Below are 16,534 nucleotides of genomic sequence, written 5' to 3' on the forward strand. Positions count from 1 at the left end.
CACATTAATTCGCTATGCCGAAGATTTGATACCCTTTTTAGAGTTCAGCTATGACAAATGATGGATGATCTTCAAGTTCAGCTGAAACAACTGAAACTTTGGATTATGTATCTCTGAGTATATGTATGTACAAATTTGCATAGCTAACTGATAGTTAAGAACTAAAGATCTGTGGTCTACTTTTTATAGCCCGGTTTCCTTTCTGTTCTTGACCAACTGATTCGTTTCTTGGTACTCGCATAATTAAAACTTCAAAATCAGTGGCAACACTCGGTCACGCTTATTCGAATGCATGCAATTCAAACAGAGACTTTAATTTTGGAATCGTATATGGATACATGCACATGTTGTGTATATAGACATACTTTTATGTATATATACATATATATATTTATATGTGTTGCTGCTGAGTTTTTGCGATGAATCATTGCAAGTCGTTGTCGTTATTGTCGTTTGCCCGCGCCGCTTTCAATGTGTAGTAAAAGCCGGCACAAACGAGGGTAGTTCAAAAGGATATTGGCATTTCCCTGTCTAATATCTCAATATCTCAGCTTTGGTGTACTAAGTCCGGTATTTACGTATTTTTAGGGTATTAATGTACTTAAATGTGTTTAAGGACCAAAGTACAGAATTATTTATTGTTAATTTTAATTTTGGTAAGAGACGGGATATGTCGCAAAAACAAAATATACTGCAGCTGTTTATACTTTATCCTATGCAGGATATCGATATCAATTCCTATAGTAACTCGATATTCCTTTAAGAAACCAACATTCAAAATTCAAATTTCTAACTTTGAAGTCTGAACGAACAGACATGGCTTAGTCGACTCGTCTGTCTTTGTGGATCAAAAACTTCTTCTTCGAAGAATTTCCGTTCTGCAGGTTATATACATGAGCTCCAAGTCGTTAAACCCTTCTCAACCATTCTAATGCCTTCAGGGTACATAAAGGTTAGTTGAAGACAATAATATTTAAAGGATAAACATTTCACAAGTTTGTAAACTGCCCTCGTTGGCAACCAAGGAATAACAATAAGCGCTGCCGCAGTAGGCGGCTTTCAGAGCTTTCAAGGCGTGTCACATCAACGAGTATAAATGAAAACAGATTCGCGAATCTTGAGACAAGGCACATAGAAATATGTGTACATGTGCTCTTCAGCTGTATGTGGGAAACATAAATTTCCGATTTATAAATATGCGTACCGTGCACTATATGGATATATGGTATATGTAAATTTGAAAAAATACCTATTTCTTCTTTGTTGTAAATGGTCGTACATAAATGTGAGATATTGTAAAGTATTTATTTGCTATAGGTATTTGTGTAAGGTTAGCATCCCTGAGGTGTGAGTGCACATCAATAATTTGGTTAAGTGGGCTCTACAAAATGTGAAACCATGATTTACGATAACATTCAGGCCAAGCAGAATGAGTCATTGCCGATGGCACATGGCGCCGCTGTTTGAGCTTTTCAGCATATTTTATTTTGATTATTTCTTTTGAGTCGACTGAATCTGCGAACCGCCGTTTTTATATAAATATATATATGTAAATATATTTATACATATAGCTAAGCACAAATATTTATGCATATACAAATCTATATATGCGTACGTAGAAATGTTTATATTTTTGCGCTGGGCATGACAAAATTTGTTGTTGCTGTTTCCATGAATGAACGTAACGTTTGTTTACCAATGGCTTATCGCAGAAAGCTTGTGAAAAGCTCTGGGTGCCGCACGCACGCACATTTAAGAGAGCGCCCCGAAGAGAAAATGTGCATAATCGAATCAAGAGTAAATAATTACTCTTAGCTAGTTGCATACGAGGCGCGCTCAAAAAGTCATTAGCGTAAGGTCAAATCACAATCTGTTTCGTGCAGCAAATGCTCATGGTAAAATTAACATGTACCTTAACGAACGGTTATTTAATAATAAAAAGTACAGCTAGTTGATAAAAGAGTGAAACTTAATTGTAGCGTATCTGCTAGTCGAGCAGTCTGGGCTGCTCATTGAAAATCTTTGGTAGTTGGAAGGTGAAATGTTGTCGCGTCGCTGGCAACAAATCATCCCCTGGAGAAGGGGCAAGCAAATTAGTTAAGAGAGCGAGTTGCATGCGTTTCAATTTGAAGGCAATATGCGAAAGTTCTCTTTGGGTGTCCTTGAGGCGCCGTTATCCTTATCAAGCGTGTTTTCTCAGCTTTTACGGTACCAATGCCATACTCATCGCCCTCGTCCTTTAAACGAATCAATGTGTCCTCCGCCGTATTAGTTTGTTGCGGAACGTCGCGCTGTGCGGACGGCCAAAGGACTACGCGAAACTGGACACGGACCACGGACTACGAGTTCTCTGCATTCGCAACGATTACGTTTTGTTTTCCTATAGTTGTTGTGGTTGTTTTTTGCGCGGGGACTAGCAAAAAAAAAAAAAAACAAAAACAAAAAAATAGAAAAGAAAAACAAACAAAAAACAAACAAACAAAACTAAGTGCAGCGTAATACTTATATATACAAGAGCAAACGTAATGAATAACAAGTTCTGCAAACAAAGCGGCGAATAACGAAATTATATAAAATAAACCAAACTAACAAACAAACAAACAAACTTCAATGTCGCGAGAATCTCATCAAATTATGATTACCATGCAAATCATGGTACATATAATATATAAAAACGCATAACCTAAACCAATTAATAGAAAAAGCAGATTGCGATTCAAATGCAAGTGGGTGAACAAAGAGAATTATCGTGGATTGCGGCTGAATGAATCAGCTGCCCAAAGGAGGAGAAGGAAAGCCGGATTGATGTCTATCATACCACTTATTTATATATGAATAAAGATTATGTAGGTACGCTTGGCCAAAGACTGGTTCGGTCTCTTTGACTGTTTAATATAAGTCTGATTCAATTTGTTTTATTATTTTTCTTGCCACATACAAGGGATTAGTCATTATATGAAGTATACGAACTGTGAACGCATTGCAGAAATTGGGGAATTGAAAATAATTGAGCTGTTGTATGATCAAATAACGATTTGGCATCAATTGCATTTTTCATTCGTATTTTTTTCGGGCTTAATCTATACTATTTGGTTATTACTGAACGTGAAAGGCACAGGCTCAGGCAACTGAATTATTAAATTTCGATATACAGCCTGGTTTGGCTGCAACTAAAGCTTTATTATCCCAATATTGGAGGCCAGCAGGAGCCGACGGCGCAGTCTTTTCAAATATGCATAACCCAATTTCAGTTCATGCAGCATACTTATTGGTGCAACCCACGCGATCCACACTGCACACTCGCATATATATCTTTATATACATATGTATATGGTAGTCTCTCTCCTGGCTGCTATAATATTCATTAGATACCTGATGTATATATATGTATGTACTATATATGGCAGCCCAACAGCTCTGTCCGTGACTCGTCAATGCATTTAGATGCTAATTACATTTAGGAGCCGTTAAGTCCTTGAGCGTGGACCTCAACGACCGCTCAGATTGGCCTCCAGTGAGGTTCGACTACATGTTCTGAAATTGAATTCAACCCGCGAGTTGATGGCCTATACTCTATAGACATTGCCATAAAACTGAGCACCTGCAGAGCAGTGGTGGCTACCACAAAAAAAAAAAAAACATATTTATGAGCAGGCACGCTTCCTATGATGCTTACCATCATTCTAACGCCTTTGCCGGCGAGCGTCCCGAAAAGGTTATCCTGCAACCACACAAACTCGCGCCATACCCTTCATATTCTTCATGCATCTTAAATGAAGAAAAAAAAAGGTTGAACCATTGAAATTCAATTTTGTTTTTTTCAATTCAATAAGTTTTGCTTCTAGATTTAACAAGTATAAAAGACAGGCAACTGCATTCTCTGAAGTTTCATTCAATATGAACTTAAGTTGAGAATAGAACTATCCAAATTGGAAAATTTCAGACATGTCAGCTATGTGACTCATTGACATAATTGAGAACCGAATTATCTAAGATGAAGTTAATTTTTAGTCTCATTTTCGCTTATTTTAAATTTAAAAAGCACTTGATTAAATGTTATATTTATATAAATAATACCGAACATATATATGCATGATATTCCTTTTAAAATCATAATCAGAATAACTTTATTTTAAATAAATTTTGTTAAAAACAACCACAAACACGCTCGCAGTTTGGCTCAGTGCATGGCACACAGAGCCTGTGCACACACACATTTTGTCTGCTCCTGCTCTCTTTGCCGTCATGTCTGCCGTATGGCCTCAATGGCCATATCAGACATCTTTGGAGGCTGTGGGCTGGAGTCGAGCCGAGCTGCGAGGCGAGGGATGACGTCAGCACGACCCAGTCATATGGGCACCTGATGAGAGTCAAAGTAAATACAAACAAGTATCACGAAGACATGTCCAGTTCCAGAGCTCGGTACGGCTCCAAGCTCGACTGGTAAATATTTCGTTTTGGTCCTTGGTTTTCTTGTGGCGGCGGATGGGACAAAAGTCATAAATCAAATTTAATTTGAGAAATATTGCCGCATTTTTGGTCGGTTGGTAGGAATTTTCTGAAAACAAACCAAAGCATAAATATTTGTACTGTTATTTATGAATGTGGCCATAGTCAAACAGGATATAATAAAATGCAATGAATGTTTTAATTAAATTTTATCACACTTTAACTAAACGTTGAAATTATCCTTAAATGTCATCTACTTTTTCATTTTTGCCCGCTGGCAAACTGTTTTAATTCATTCACGGTATATCTTATCTGTACCCTGCTGAATTTTAAATGAATAGCTTGAATCATTTGTTGAATGTCATTTGATGCTAAGTAGGGCGAGTTTTCATCTTTACTTAAATTTATGCTTCTAGTAAAAACTTTACAGTAAATTGAAACGATAGAAACAAGTCTTAATAGAAACACGTCTAATATCTGTGCATGTAATATTTATATGTTTATTCTTTAACCATTTATTTCTAAGTCTCACCTGAGGGTTTCAGTTGAGTTAGCGATTAACTATACTTTACATATATTTATCGGCCCACTGTATATCGGTTAGTTGTATGTATGTTTGTTAGGTATGTATGTTTCAGTTAGGTGCTTAGGTTGTCAGTTTAACTAACGCCATGTCTATCGATAAATATTTTAATATCTGTTAAATCGGTAAACATTTAACTATCGGCTAAAACGATATACATTTAAATATAAGTTAAAACGATAGAAATTTGACTATCAATTAAACTGATACATATTTAACTATCAGTTAAATCGATAAACAGTTATATAAATAAACCTTTAGCCATCAGTTAAATCAATAAACATTGAACTGTTAGCTCTATCGATAAACTATCAGTTATATCGATATACTTGTAACTGGCGGCTAAATCAATAAACATTAGCCTAGAAATTAAATCGATTAACTATTTCCCTATCAGCTATATAAATAAACTTTTAACTAGGAGTTGAGCATTTAACTTGAGAGCGAAAAATACCTAGGCATTGGAAATAAGGACATTAGAAATTTTATGGAGTAGTTTTTGCTTAGCAGCTGAGATACTAATTATTATAATATAATAAGTGTCGTAGTGGTAATTACTGAATAGAATTAGGATTAATATTCCTTAAATAAGAACAAACTAATTGCATTAAGTGCGACATACAATTAATAGCAACTGTGCCCCAATTGAAGTGAGGAATACCACAAAATAGGTAATAGAAAGTTAGTTTTACGCGAACTGTACAGGCCGTATACATAGCAAAAATGACCCACTAAGAGTTTGTACTCAATGTGAGCACATAATTCGAAGTGCTTTCGCTGCGTGCATAAATACAAATACCTGGGGGAATCATAATTATGAAGTGCGCTTAAAGGGAACCCATTTACATTCTTAGCAGTTCCCTCTAAGCTCTAGCTCGGCCATAATTCCACATTTTTTGGCCAGAAAAAAATTAGAAGAAGAAAAATAATTGAATCACCTTAAATCAACGTTAACACAATTTGCAAACAAATGGAATTTGGGAAGGCGTAACGCTCTTATTTTATTATATACCAATTTACGCACACACGTAGCTGGAGAAATTTGTCATTAATTAGTCTACAGGTGTTGTTTCCAAAGTGGGATTGTGTGCGTGTGTGCCTGAGAGTGTGTGTGTGTGTGTGTGTGTATTCTTGTGTATTTATGCACGAAGCGTGTGAAGAATTTGACCGTAGGTGCTGGCAGAAGGAGCTCATAAAAATTGGCAAACAAAGGCAACTTTGGACAACACGGACGTTCGAGCACGGCAAATTTGCGTGTGCAACATTTTCAGGGCATCTGGGGTCTTGGCTACGACCACCTACGACTTACGTAAATGTTCTTTCATTTTTTTCCTACAACAATAACGCAGAATCAGACAAGCCAAAGCAGCAACAAAAATAACTGCGAAAACAAAAAATAAACAAAAATATAGCTTTTCACGAAAAGGAACCAGTACGATCGATTTGGGTATTGGCAAGGCTTGGAAGGGCCATCGACTGTGGTGGAGGCACAATGATGGGGTTCGGGCATTGCCACGTGAGGCGAGGGCGATAATGATGACACATACAGGGGCCCTAACCTTGCCAGCGTTGCGGCAAAGTCACCGTGAATTACATTAAATGACGTAAGACAATGCAAGAGAAAAGCCGCGCAAATTTTCTAATTTTAAACTAAGTATTTGATTATTATACAAGAATCATAAAATGAATGAAATTCTGCCAGCTATTCGAACTCTCCCCTCAGGCAAGATGTTTATCTGAACTTAACAAAAGTTCATGAGACAGTGAAACGTTCTAAAGTTTCTTGTAATGGCATTTGAAAGGATAAGATATAGTTGCATGTTTCGCTAACACAAGCTTCCTGGCTTAAATGCCAAGCTATAGCATGTTGTTCTCAGATTTGGATCAAGATTTAAGTTGCCAGCGGTTTGGAGGAGAAAGGTTAATAATTTCTTTTATATTCTTTTATACTGGCTTTCAACAAGTAATCATGTTTAATACTATAAGGAAATAATAAAATGAATGATAATAATTGTCTTCTTAGTAGGTTCACTGAATATAAGAAGCTATAAACTCAGTCTTGGTTCTATCATCAGCATATTATGCTATAGTCTACAAGTTATTCACACGCCTTGTCAGTCATATGACGCTTAAACAAGTTGCGAATTATAATGTGTCGGGCGACAAAAGCAGCAAAGTGAAACAAATCAAATGCCACCTTCTTTGTACTCTTTGACATACAATATAATAAGAATAATAATGGTGCTGATTGGCTTTTTAACATTGTATCAACCCTGACTCCTACTGCACAAATAGTTTTCCTGCTTGGCTGCAGTGCATCCAATTTCCTGACGTGTTGCGTGCCTTCTTGCCATTATTATAAAATGCAAATTCTTAAATTGAAAATGCTCGACCAGCAACTATGCTGTAAAGGTCTTGAGGTATTCATAATAAATTAAACATTCGTTTAGCTAGAGACATTTGATGTCCTGGAAACCTGAATCTGTATTCAAATAAATACAAATTTGATTCTATCATAATTGCTTTGGGAACTGCAGGCATTCTGACAGTGTACGCTGTTATTAAATTTCGTAGCTTCTTTATGCAAAATTGCTATTTTTCGAGCATAAAGTCCACGTTGTTGCGTTATTACTTTTATTCTTATTTGTATTTTTGAAGAGCTGCCATAAAATGAACATAAGGCGTTAAACGGTAGCAAAATGGTCCACAGCCTGTTTGTTGAGTCAAGTCTGAACAAATAAATTACGGAGCATAACAAAGCGTTTTTTAAATCCATCCAAGTGCTTTCATATACTAAGTCTACGCATTAAATTGGAACATTATGCTAAATTACCAGTTAAAGCACACGAAGCCAGGTGCTGCTCCAGTTGCCTCACGGTACATATTCCCAACGGTCTGATTTATCGAAAATCAAAATGAGCTAAGCAAAAACTACTGCGAGCCTAAGGGCCTGTATATATGGCATGTGTGCTTATACCCTCTACTCATAAATGTTTATTAAGGGGTGTCATAGAACTGCAACAAACGCGAAGAAAACAGCAGAATATTCGAGCTTTTTAGGACCATTTATTGCCGTTTTACAGGGCATCATCTGAACAAGCACTGCTTGTAATCAGAACATAGCACATAAAGAACTAACTGTATACATATAGGCCTCAAGGTAATGCTGGCAGTAACGGTTACTCGCAAAACACGCAAGCCAAACATTTAAATCGATTTCGAAGCCAGCTCAGTATTTTCCAGTCCATCGAGTAAAACTCGAATGCTTTTGACACATTTAAACTTGTAGATAGCCTCACAAGTTGTTGCAAGAACCCAGTTTAGAAGGCCAAGCAACGCGCTCCGTTCCGTTCTGTTCTGCTCGGAAATCCAATGAGGTCAAAACTATCCGTTTTAACGGGCCCTCCTTGTATATACAGACGTATACATATATTACACGAATTGAAAACTTTATAGTTTTAAATATATGTATACAAGAGCTACCAGGGTAGAACGGCAATGTGCATAGTGGCGGGTATTGCCCAGCCTAACCCATGTCTTAACATTTTATACATGACTTGTTAGCCCTCTTTGAGTCCATCGTATCAACAACCAAAAGTTAGAATCAAGGTTTCCGTCCATGTTAGGCTTGTGGTGACAATTTTTCGAAAAACTTATTAATTAAGATTTTGCAAAGAATTGGGAAATTATTTTGAAGCCGTAAGTATGGTAAACTAAAAACTTGTTTACCATCGTTTTCTGCCAATTTACCACAGTTGCGGATGAAGTTTCTTAAAACGCTGAAAGATTCTTAAAAATAAATTTGAAGCCAACATCATCATCTGTCAACAAATCTGTGACCCTCATTTCCCTCAAATTTGGATAGAAATTTGTGAGACACACTCAAAATTATTTTGAGCAGAGAACTTAATTTTTCTTCCCCACTTGTGGATGGATCCTTATTCATTTAAAGTCGGATAATCAATCAGTCAGTCTTTCAGTTTTATATAGAGAGTTAATTGAATCCATCAAGCTTAACTGAAATACGTCCTTAAATCTGCATATTACTGCATTGGTATTCGACTTTTAATAAAAGCATAGTATATATAGAAAATATGTTCGTTCTTTTTCAAAGTCTAAAAATAACTTATGATATTCTACCTCTTCGCTCAAACCCATTTGAATCACAGACCGTAAAGTATTGTTTTACAATTCCCAGTTAGCGTTACATGAAAAACAAAAAGAACGCGTAGCTAATATATTTGAATGTCAAAGATTAAATACCCTAGATAAAAATAAGTTAACATTATATTTTTGAGAATCATATTTGTTTTGTTAAGAGTAAACCGAAATGCTTTAGTTTAAGTTGTTAGTTAAAGGACATCTAGAAATAATCTTAAAAACTGCGCATTCATTTTGGAAACTAGAAGCTAAAACTTTTTTTTATTTGTTTTACTTAGTTTTGCCTGCTTTCTTTGAGTGTGTAAAGAAGTTAAGCGACTTTGTGTACTTTTTTGCCTAAACGTAGAGTATTTCGCAAGTCGAAGAGTGCAACTGTGTTAGTTTTTGCGAGAATGCATTATACTGCCTTGGCTCTTTTATTAGCTTTTCCTGCTACGTAGGCGGTGCCATTTGGGACTCGCCACTGCAACGCCCTCTTTCATCATCCATCCCCCTCCTTCTCCCTACTCATCACCTGTTCGGTTGAGCAAAAGTTTTGTGGCATAGCGAACGATATAAATCAAATGATTGACAAAAAGTGCAAAGTGGTTGGCTGAAATGACATCAGAGGCAAATGGTCTGCCTGGCCCAGAAGGGTCTTTTTGGGTGCCGTGGGCTTCTTCTTCTTCTGAGCATATAGACAATGTGGCCGGCTAGCTAGAAGTTGGAATTAAGTAATATAATTAGGTATATAATCAATTTGCGAACTTATTAACTTATTAAAATAATGTCCATTTTTGTTGTAGGTAATTCAAATATTCCATATGCCATACTCCATTATCCATGTTCATTTGCAAATGTGAGGAAAAGCAACGAGCCGGGCGAAAAATAATATTTCAAAAATAAATGTACGGTAAGAGGCAGCCACTCTGTATAAGGAGGAAAACGCGCAAAAAGGATGAAAAGAAATCCAATATCGAAATGCTTTTAAACCAATTAAGGTGAGTAATGGCCTATAATGTTCAATTGGCCGATGGAGCGTGTAACAAAGCTCTTCGCAGAGTTGACAATTCGGTTTTTTTTGTCGGTTATAAATGATTTTATTTTGAAATGAATTCTTCAAAAGTGAAATCATTTTCTTTACATTTTGTGTGATTTTTATGTTGGCTCTTTCTTGAATTACCCACGGTAATAATATTTAAATTTGACGACAAGTTCGACAAAGTCGACAGATGTTGACAGAATCATAATTGACATGTTTCTGATTATTGGCCGTCTAATTTCAGCTAATCAACGATTAACCAACTTGAATTAACTAATTAAGCAATACAATGCATAAAAATTTATACATTTAAAAGTTATAATAGGGCACAGAAAAATGCAACAATATTTTTCGTATTACTTGGGGGAAAATGAACGCTTCTTAATCTAATGACCGTAAATTAAAATACAAATTAAAGGCGACTTTAAGTATATCAAATTAAGGATAGAACATGGAAGTTTTTACCTAATCAGTGTGGATATTTCCTTATTTATTTTACGCATATATAGTATATATATATATATATATATATATATATATATATATATCGAATCCATTGTTATCCATGTGAAGCAACCAGTTTGTCTGTCTGATCTGTGTCAAGCTGTTCACTGACGCGTCGCTGTCTAATAGAAACGGGCAGCTTTGCCCATGAGCAGAACGACGGAGCGTCAACGTAATGGGTGTTGGCCTTGCGGCGCCACCAATTCCATACGCCAATCGAGAGCAGCGTGCCACAGACGCCGTTGCCAAAGCGCAGTCAGAGCAATTGGGAGAGTGGAGCAATTTGAAGGTCGCACCAATGCACGAGAAAATTCTGGAGGATTCACGAAAAGAAAAGACTGAGAAGGTGCAGCTTCTTGGTCACGCTAAGGAGAAGCTGTCCAAAGAGAAACCCCTCAAACAACAGTCAAGACTTGCAGAAAGATTGCGCCGTTCATTCCGCCGCAGTGCACACAGCTCCCTGGAGCTGAAGTCCACGTCGGACGATTATCAAAGCAAGAGCTGCGCCTCGCCATCGCTGTCTAAGCTGGACAACAATAACCACGGCGGCCGCATACCCTTCTCAGTTGCCAGCCAACTGCATCTGCCCGGCCTGGCACTTGGCGGTCACATCAACGCGGCCCTGCTGCTGGACAGTCCCGACGAGTGCACGCCGCCCGAGTACGCCTACCAGCACTTGAGCAGTGTGGCCACCACCAATACCAACTCGAGCAGCTCACTCGAGAGCAACTTCGAGCTGAGCGAACTTAGGAGCTCACAGACGAACCTACACTGGGCCGGCAGTCAACAGATCTTTGAAATGGGCAGCGAGATGAGCACCGCCGCCACCAGAAGTGCGACGCCAGAGCAGAGTGTCAAACGGAAGGATCAGCTGACTAGCAGCAGTCGCAATGATCAGCCGCCGGCTGGTCCGCCCAATGCCAGTCGCAGTTGCAGCATCACCAGCGAGAGCAGCTCGGTGAGGATAACGCGACTGCAGAACTTTCTATTCAGGAGCAGCAACGAGAGCTCGCGCAGCTGTCAGGGTCATTCGAACGATGGGTTTACCGCTTCGTCGTTTAACTCATCGTCCGGGGAATGGGAGCAGCTGGGCGCCCATGTGCTGTCCAGTAGCAGCGGCGTTGGCGGCCTACATGATCTTAACACGGGCTCGTTTCCCGAGGAGGACACACCGGACGAAGCTGATGGCGATACCACATTGCCGATTGAAAGTGGCGAAGCTGGCGCCTATTATCAGTATACGCTGACATCTCCGAACAATCCCTTTCTGCCGGAAATCACCGCACGCACCTATCACAGCACCTACGAGGACGACGAATTGCCGATTGAGGGACAAATTCAGCCAGAGGAGCTGCAGCTGGATTGTAATGTAACATCTGTTAAGTACACCGGCTGGGGCACCGGTTCCCGATCCGCACAGCTGCCGACACCCGCCTACAGCCGTGCCGGCTCCCAGGAGTCCACGTTTAGCGAAAGCGGTGTTAGCTGTCCGCAGGGACCAACGCCCAGCCCAGCGTCGAGTTCCTCATCCACGCCCGGCCGCCACAGACGCAAGCTCTTCAGCCTCAACTCTCCCACGCGTCTGCTGCATCATCAGCAGAGCGGCACAAGTGCCAGCCAGCAGCATATACATAATCAGGCACAGAAAATCGTCTCGCCAACAGAGAGTCTCAATGCGAACGTCCCGGTGCGTAATCCCCTGAATCCCTTTCTACCGGCGACCTCGGCGCCCATTGCAGTGCCGGGCGACTTGAGGAGCAAACGTGAGGAATTTCTACGTGCAACAATGAAAATCTGTCTGGTTGTGTCGCCTCCAGCCAGCAAACTGCAGGTGAGTTCATGTTCTTAGACCGAGCGCGGCACCTCAACAGAGCGGAACTTTGCCAGCCGGAAATCAACTTGTAACCAGCGAATAAAGACTTTTCAATTTGTTTTTTTGTTTTATTTATTTGTTTTCTTTCTTTATTGTCGTTCACAAGAGTTGTCAATTGGCTGTTGTCATCACTTTCTCATTTATTGTTATTGTTAGAGAGCATTATAATTTTCCAACAGATGTGCAGAAGATATATGATACACATATCTATATGATATATCGTCTGATCTGATACGTAATCGGATAAACTATACCATACATGCATATACATATATGATATATCTGTCTGTCTTGCACTATGCAAACTCCATTTGATCGAATCCATAATCGGATCAACTATAATTTATATCTTTAGCAAGTCTACAGTCTAGCAGAGGTCTTTGTTATTAGAATATGAGCACAATCCAGTCCAAATCGAACTACTATATCATATAGCTGCAATTTATATAGGAAATAATGGCAATGATATCTCGCCAATTACGAGCTTTAGTTTGCACGTAATAATTTTGATTCCCGGTAATTCAGACATGTGACGCAAATGCTATGATAAATCTGTCCGTAGGGGTATTTTATTAATTCCCTTAATTCGAAGAACTCTGCTCCCACCTGTCACAAGAATTAGAAACGGTTGCTGTCATCACAAGCTGTCATAACTTTCTCATTTATTTGTTTTATTTTGGTTCATTTGATTTGCAGCCCACAACTCCTGCGTAGCCTTTTCGCTTATTGCGCTTCCATTTGCTGGCTTGCTTATTGCAAAACTTTATTCCGAGTGTATAAACCATGCATTTATATTTGGTTAACTGAGCATTGTATCTGTAACTAGCCAAGCGCAACAAAATATTATTTTATTGATTGGACAAGTTTGAGCGGCTCATTCGGGCGCATTCTGATTGAATTGCAAGATATTTCATAGTTTATTTATTTTAAAATTAAAAATTCAGTTTGATAAACTTTTTATTGTTTTATAGCCTTGTAGAGGGTATTATAACTTTGTCATGTAGTATGTAACGCATAGAAGGAGACATCTCCGATCCCACGAAGTATACTTATATATTTTTGATCAACATCAACAGTCGAGTTAATATACTCAGATCCGTTCTATGCAAGCTAGTCTGTCAGTTATAAGGTATAAATATGATTCCTGTATGAAAACCTTTGTTGTTTATCAACATATCCGGACGAAACATATATGTATGCAAGGTCCTATCAACATCGGACCACTATGTCATATAGGAACGATTGCTCGAAAAGTAGGTTCTTGTATGGACAATATATCTTGACCAAACCCGGCGTTTACTATATAAAATATGCTGGTAACTTATGAATCAAGACTAATCAAGATCGCACTTTTATGTTATATAGCTATATAGGAATAATCGGTCGAAAAAGAGTTTTAGTATGGCAAAATATTCTATTTTCCAAGGTATTTTCAACACTCTCAGGATTTATGAGCTTTGCTCTTCGCTCATATCTGCAGAGCCGTAAGCCAAAAGTCTATAAGGGCATTAAATCTTCGGTATGCCGAAGAAACCTTATCCTTCATGTTAACAATTGTTTTGTGTCATTGGGTTTTGATGCTGTCCGTGATTGCCGGGGAAATTCGAACTTGAATGAACAGCAAATTAAAGAGCGAGTATATGGCGCATAAGAATTTCAATTTAAATGTAAATGTACATATAGCGCACGTGATATAATTATTTTTGGTTACTTTTTGGTTTAATGCCAACGTGATGTAAAATCGATGTAAAAAGTGCTTTTCCAATTGTGGTTGAAACTATGCATGCATTGGGAAACAGGATTTAGGCTGGCAGTTTCCCAGCCACGCCAATTAAATTCGATTATAAATATCGGATATTGGGTCGACGCTTTGTGGATTTATGTCATTCACACACATACACATGAACACACACCCACACTTTTTCATTTATTTCATTTCAGCTGAAATCAAAAAGTCTCACCCACTTAGATGGCCTCGACACGTTGGTGCCCTGCCAACATGGAGCTGCCGCACCCACAACGGCCACCGACACCATCGCATCCCCGGGCATGTCAGTGCCAGCGGCCACGCCTGGACAACAGACGCAGGCGGTAAGTGAAGATGAAACTACAAACGGCATTTTGTTCAGCCAACTGCATGCCTCTGTGCATGCAAACGTTCTTTTCCAAACGACTCCCGTCCCACACCTGGCCTATCCAAATTGTATAAAAAGTTTAAGAGGAATCATATTTTTCGCTTTTGATTTCGGTTTTTGTGCCCTCGCAACACATCTTTCCCAGTCTGTGACACTTTATCGGCAACTAGACGTTTTGTCAGTCATTCGTCATATTTTGTTCTGTTAACGTTCGGTGTAAGTCTATCATATACCCTGTACTTAGAAACCTTTATTGTAAATTCAAAGCTTACATTATTTTCTTGTACATCTGATCCACATTTAATCTCATGCTTATTTAAACACACATGATCTCTCTTCCTCTATCTATCTATATCTCTCTCTCTTTCTCTCTCTGGTCTTACTCTTCTTTTCTTTCTCTATTTTCTGTCCAAAATGCTACCTTTTTACTCACACACATATATACGACACACACATGTATACTACCACCTTACATAGGGGGAAATACGACAACCCCCCAAGGTATGCCAGCCGTCTTCACAAACCATGCCCACAACTTGTCCACCGCCCACGATTTATACGCAAGCTCCGCAACTTGTGCGCCGATCTCCGTCCCTGATGCTCTCGCCGGGCTGCAGTCAGGCCTCGGGCATCGGGTCAAGTGTTCGCTGCAGCGTTAGCTCCAGCCAGCATCCGGCGTGCAGCAGTGCGTCGGCGACCAGCTATTTGACACCTTCCACTAAAAATGTGCAGAGCAATATTAACGACAATTTTCCAACATCGCCGATCGGCTCAGCTACGATAATTCCACATAGCTACTATGGCGGCTCTAAGACCGTGACCTCAACGACGATGACGTCATCGTTAATACATCGCAAGAAACCATTATTGACACGCAGCGAGGTGAGTCACCCAGCCCATCGGGTTAGCCCAAGAAGAACAATCCTCGCCGCACTCAACAGATTGTATAATGAGTACAATAAGCAATTGATATCGAAACTGGAGTATGTGGAGAACTAATGGGTGTTTTAGTTGGTTTTGTTTTCTTCTTCTTTTTACTTTGTTTTACTTTCCATTGCGCCAACAAAACATCCATTCCCATTAATCTTCGCCTGCTAAACCATAATCAACTCAGTTAGCCCGAAAATGGGCACCTTTTGCCTATTTATGTTATCGTATTTCGTAAACATATCGTTAAGGGTAACACTATTTGTTAAACCTATTTACGGTATAAAAATAGGGATGAGTGGTACGGGACGGTCATTTATATATCTATATACTATATACAGAAAGGAGACCAGAACGTTCAGATCCTTATTTCGACATCACATTGTGTTCTTAATGATAATAAATGAATGTTCTTACTTTAGGTTTCAAGCTCGGAATTCTTTTCGGTATCCTTTTGCTTGGATGCAATGCAATGCCATGACGAGGAGTTCATACCGGCAACCAAAGGCACTACATTACAGTAAGTATATATTCTGCAAGAATAATGTTGCCACACTTAAATGTCAAATTGAAATAGATGCCAAACCATGAACAAAGACCCTAGCTTCGTGAATATATGATGAGATTTGACCGAGCTATGGCGTTGGGAAATTTTGACCTATATCCATATAGGATATTTGAGAGAACCCTTTTCGTATGAATTTTAACCAGCAATAATGCAGCCAGATTTAGATGTCAATTTGATTTAGAGACCAAACCATAAACAAAGACCCTAAACTCGTGAAAATCGGATACGATTTGACCGAGCTATGGGGTTTAAATGACTTAGATGCGAAATTGATTGAATTGAAATGTGTGTTTGTAATTATGTATGTATGCAT

General features: G+C 38.9%; 1 protein-coding gene across 9 annotated transcripts in view; it reads left to right on the forward strand.

Moving 5' to 3' along the window:
• The window catches only part of LOC115770119, a 32,941-nt gene that overhangs the window by 8,726 nt on the left and 7,681 nt on the right, over positions 1–16,534 (forward strand). For 6 of the 9 annotated variants that reach the window (XR_004018814.1, XM_030715245.1, XM_030715243.1 and 3 more), the window contains exons 3-5: positions 14,533–14,682; positions 15,204–15,608; positions 16,076–16,173. Coding sequence is in view for 8 of the 9 variants with exons in the window: in XM_030715245.1 (XP_030571105.1) it covers positions 14,533–14,682; positions 15,204–15,608; positions 16,076–16,173 (653 nt within the window). In the remaining variant the exon portion in view is untranslated. Of the gene's footprint in view, positions 1–10,879; positions 12,550–14,532; positions 14,683–15,203; positions 15,609–16,075; positions 16,174–16,534 lie in introns of those variants that run through there. The other 3 variants (XM_030715246.1, XM_030715250.1, XM_030715249.1) reach the window with 2 other exon arrangements.

This window comes from Drosophila novamexicana, unplaced genomic scaffold, assembly GCF_003285875.2.
Source record: "Drosophila novamexicana strain 15010-1031.04,08,12 unplaced genomic scaffold, DnovRS2.1 tig00004555-arrow-pilon, whole genome shotgun sequence".
NCBI classification, from domain to species: Eukaryota; Metazoa; Arthropoda; class Insecta; order Diptera; family Drosophilidae; genus Drosophila; species Drosophila novamexicana.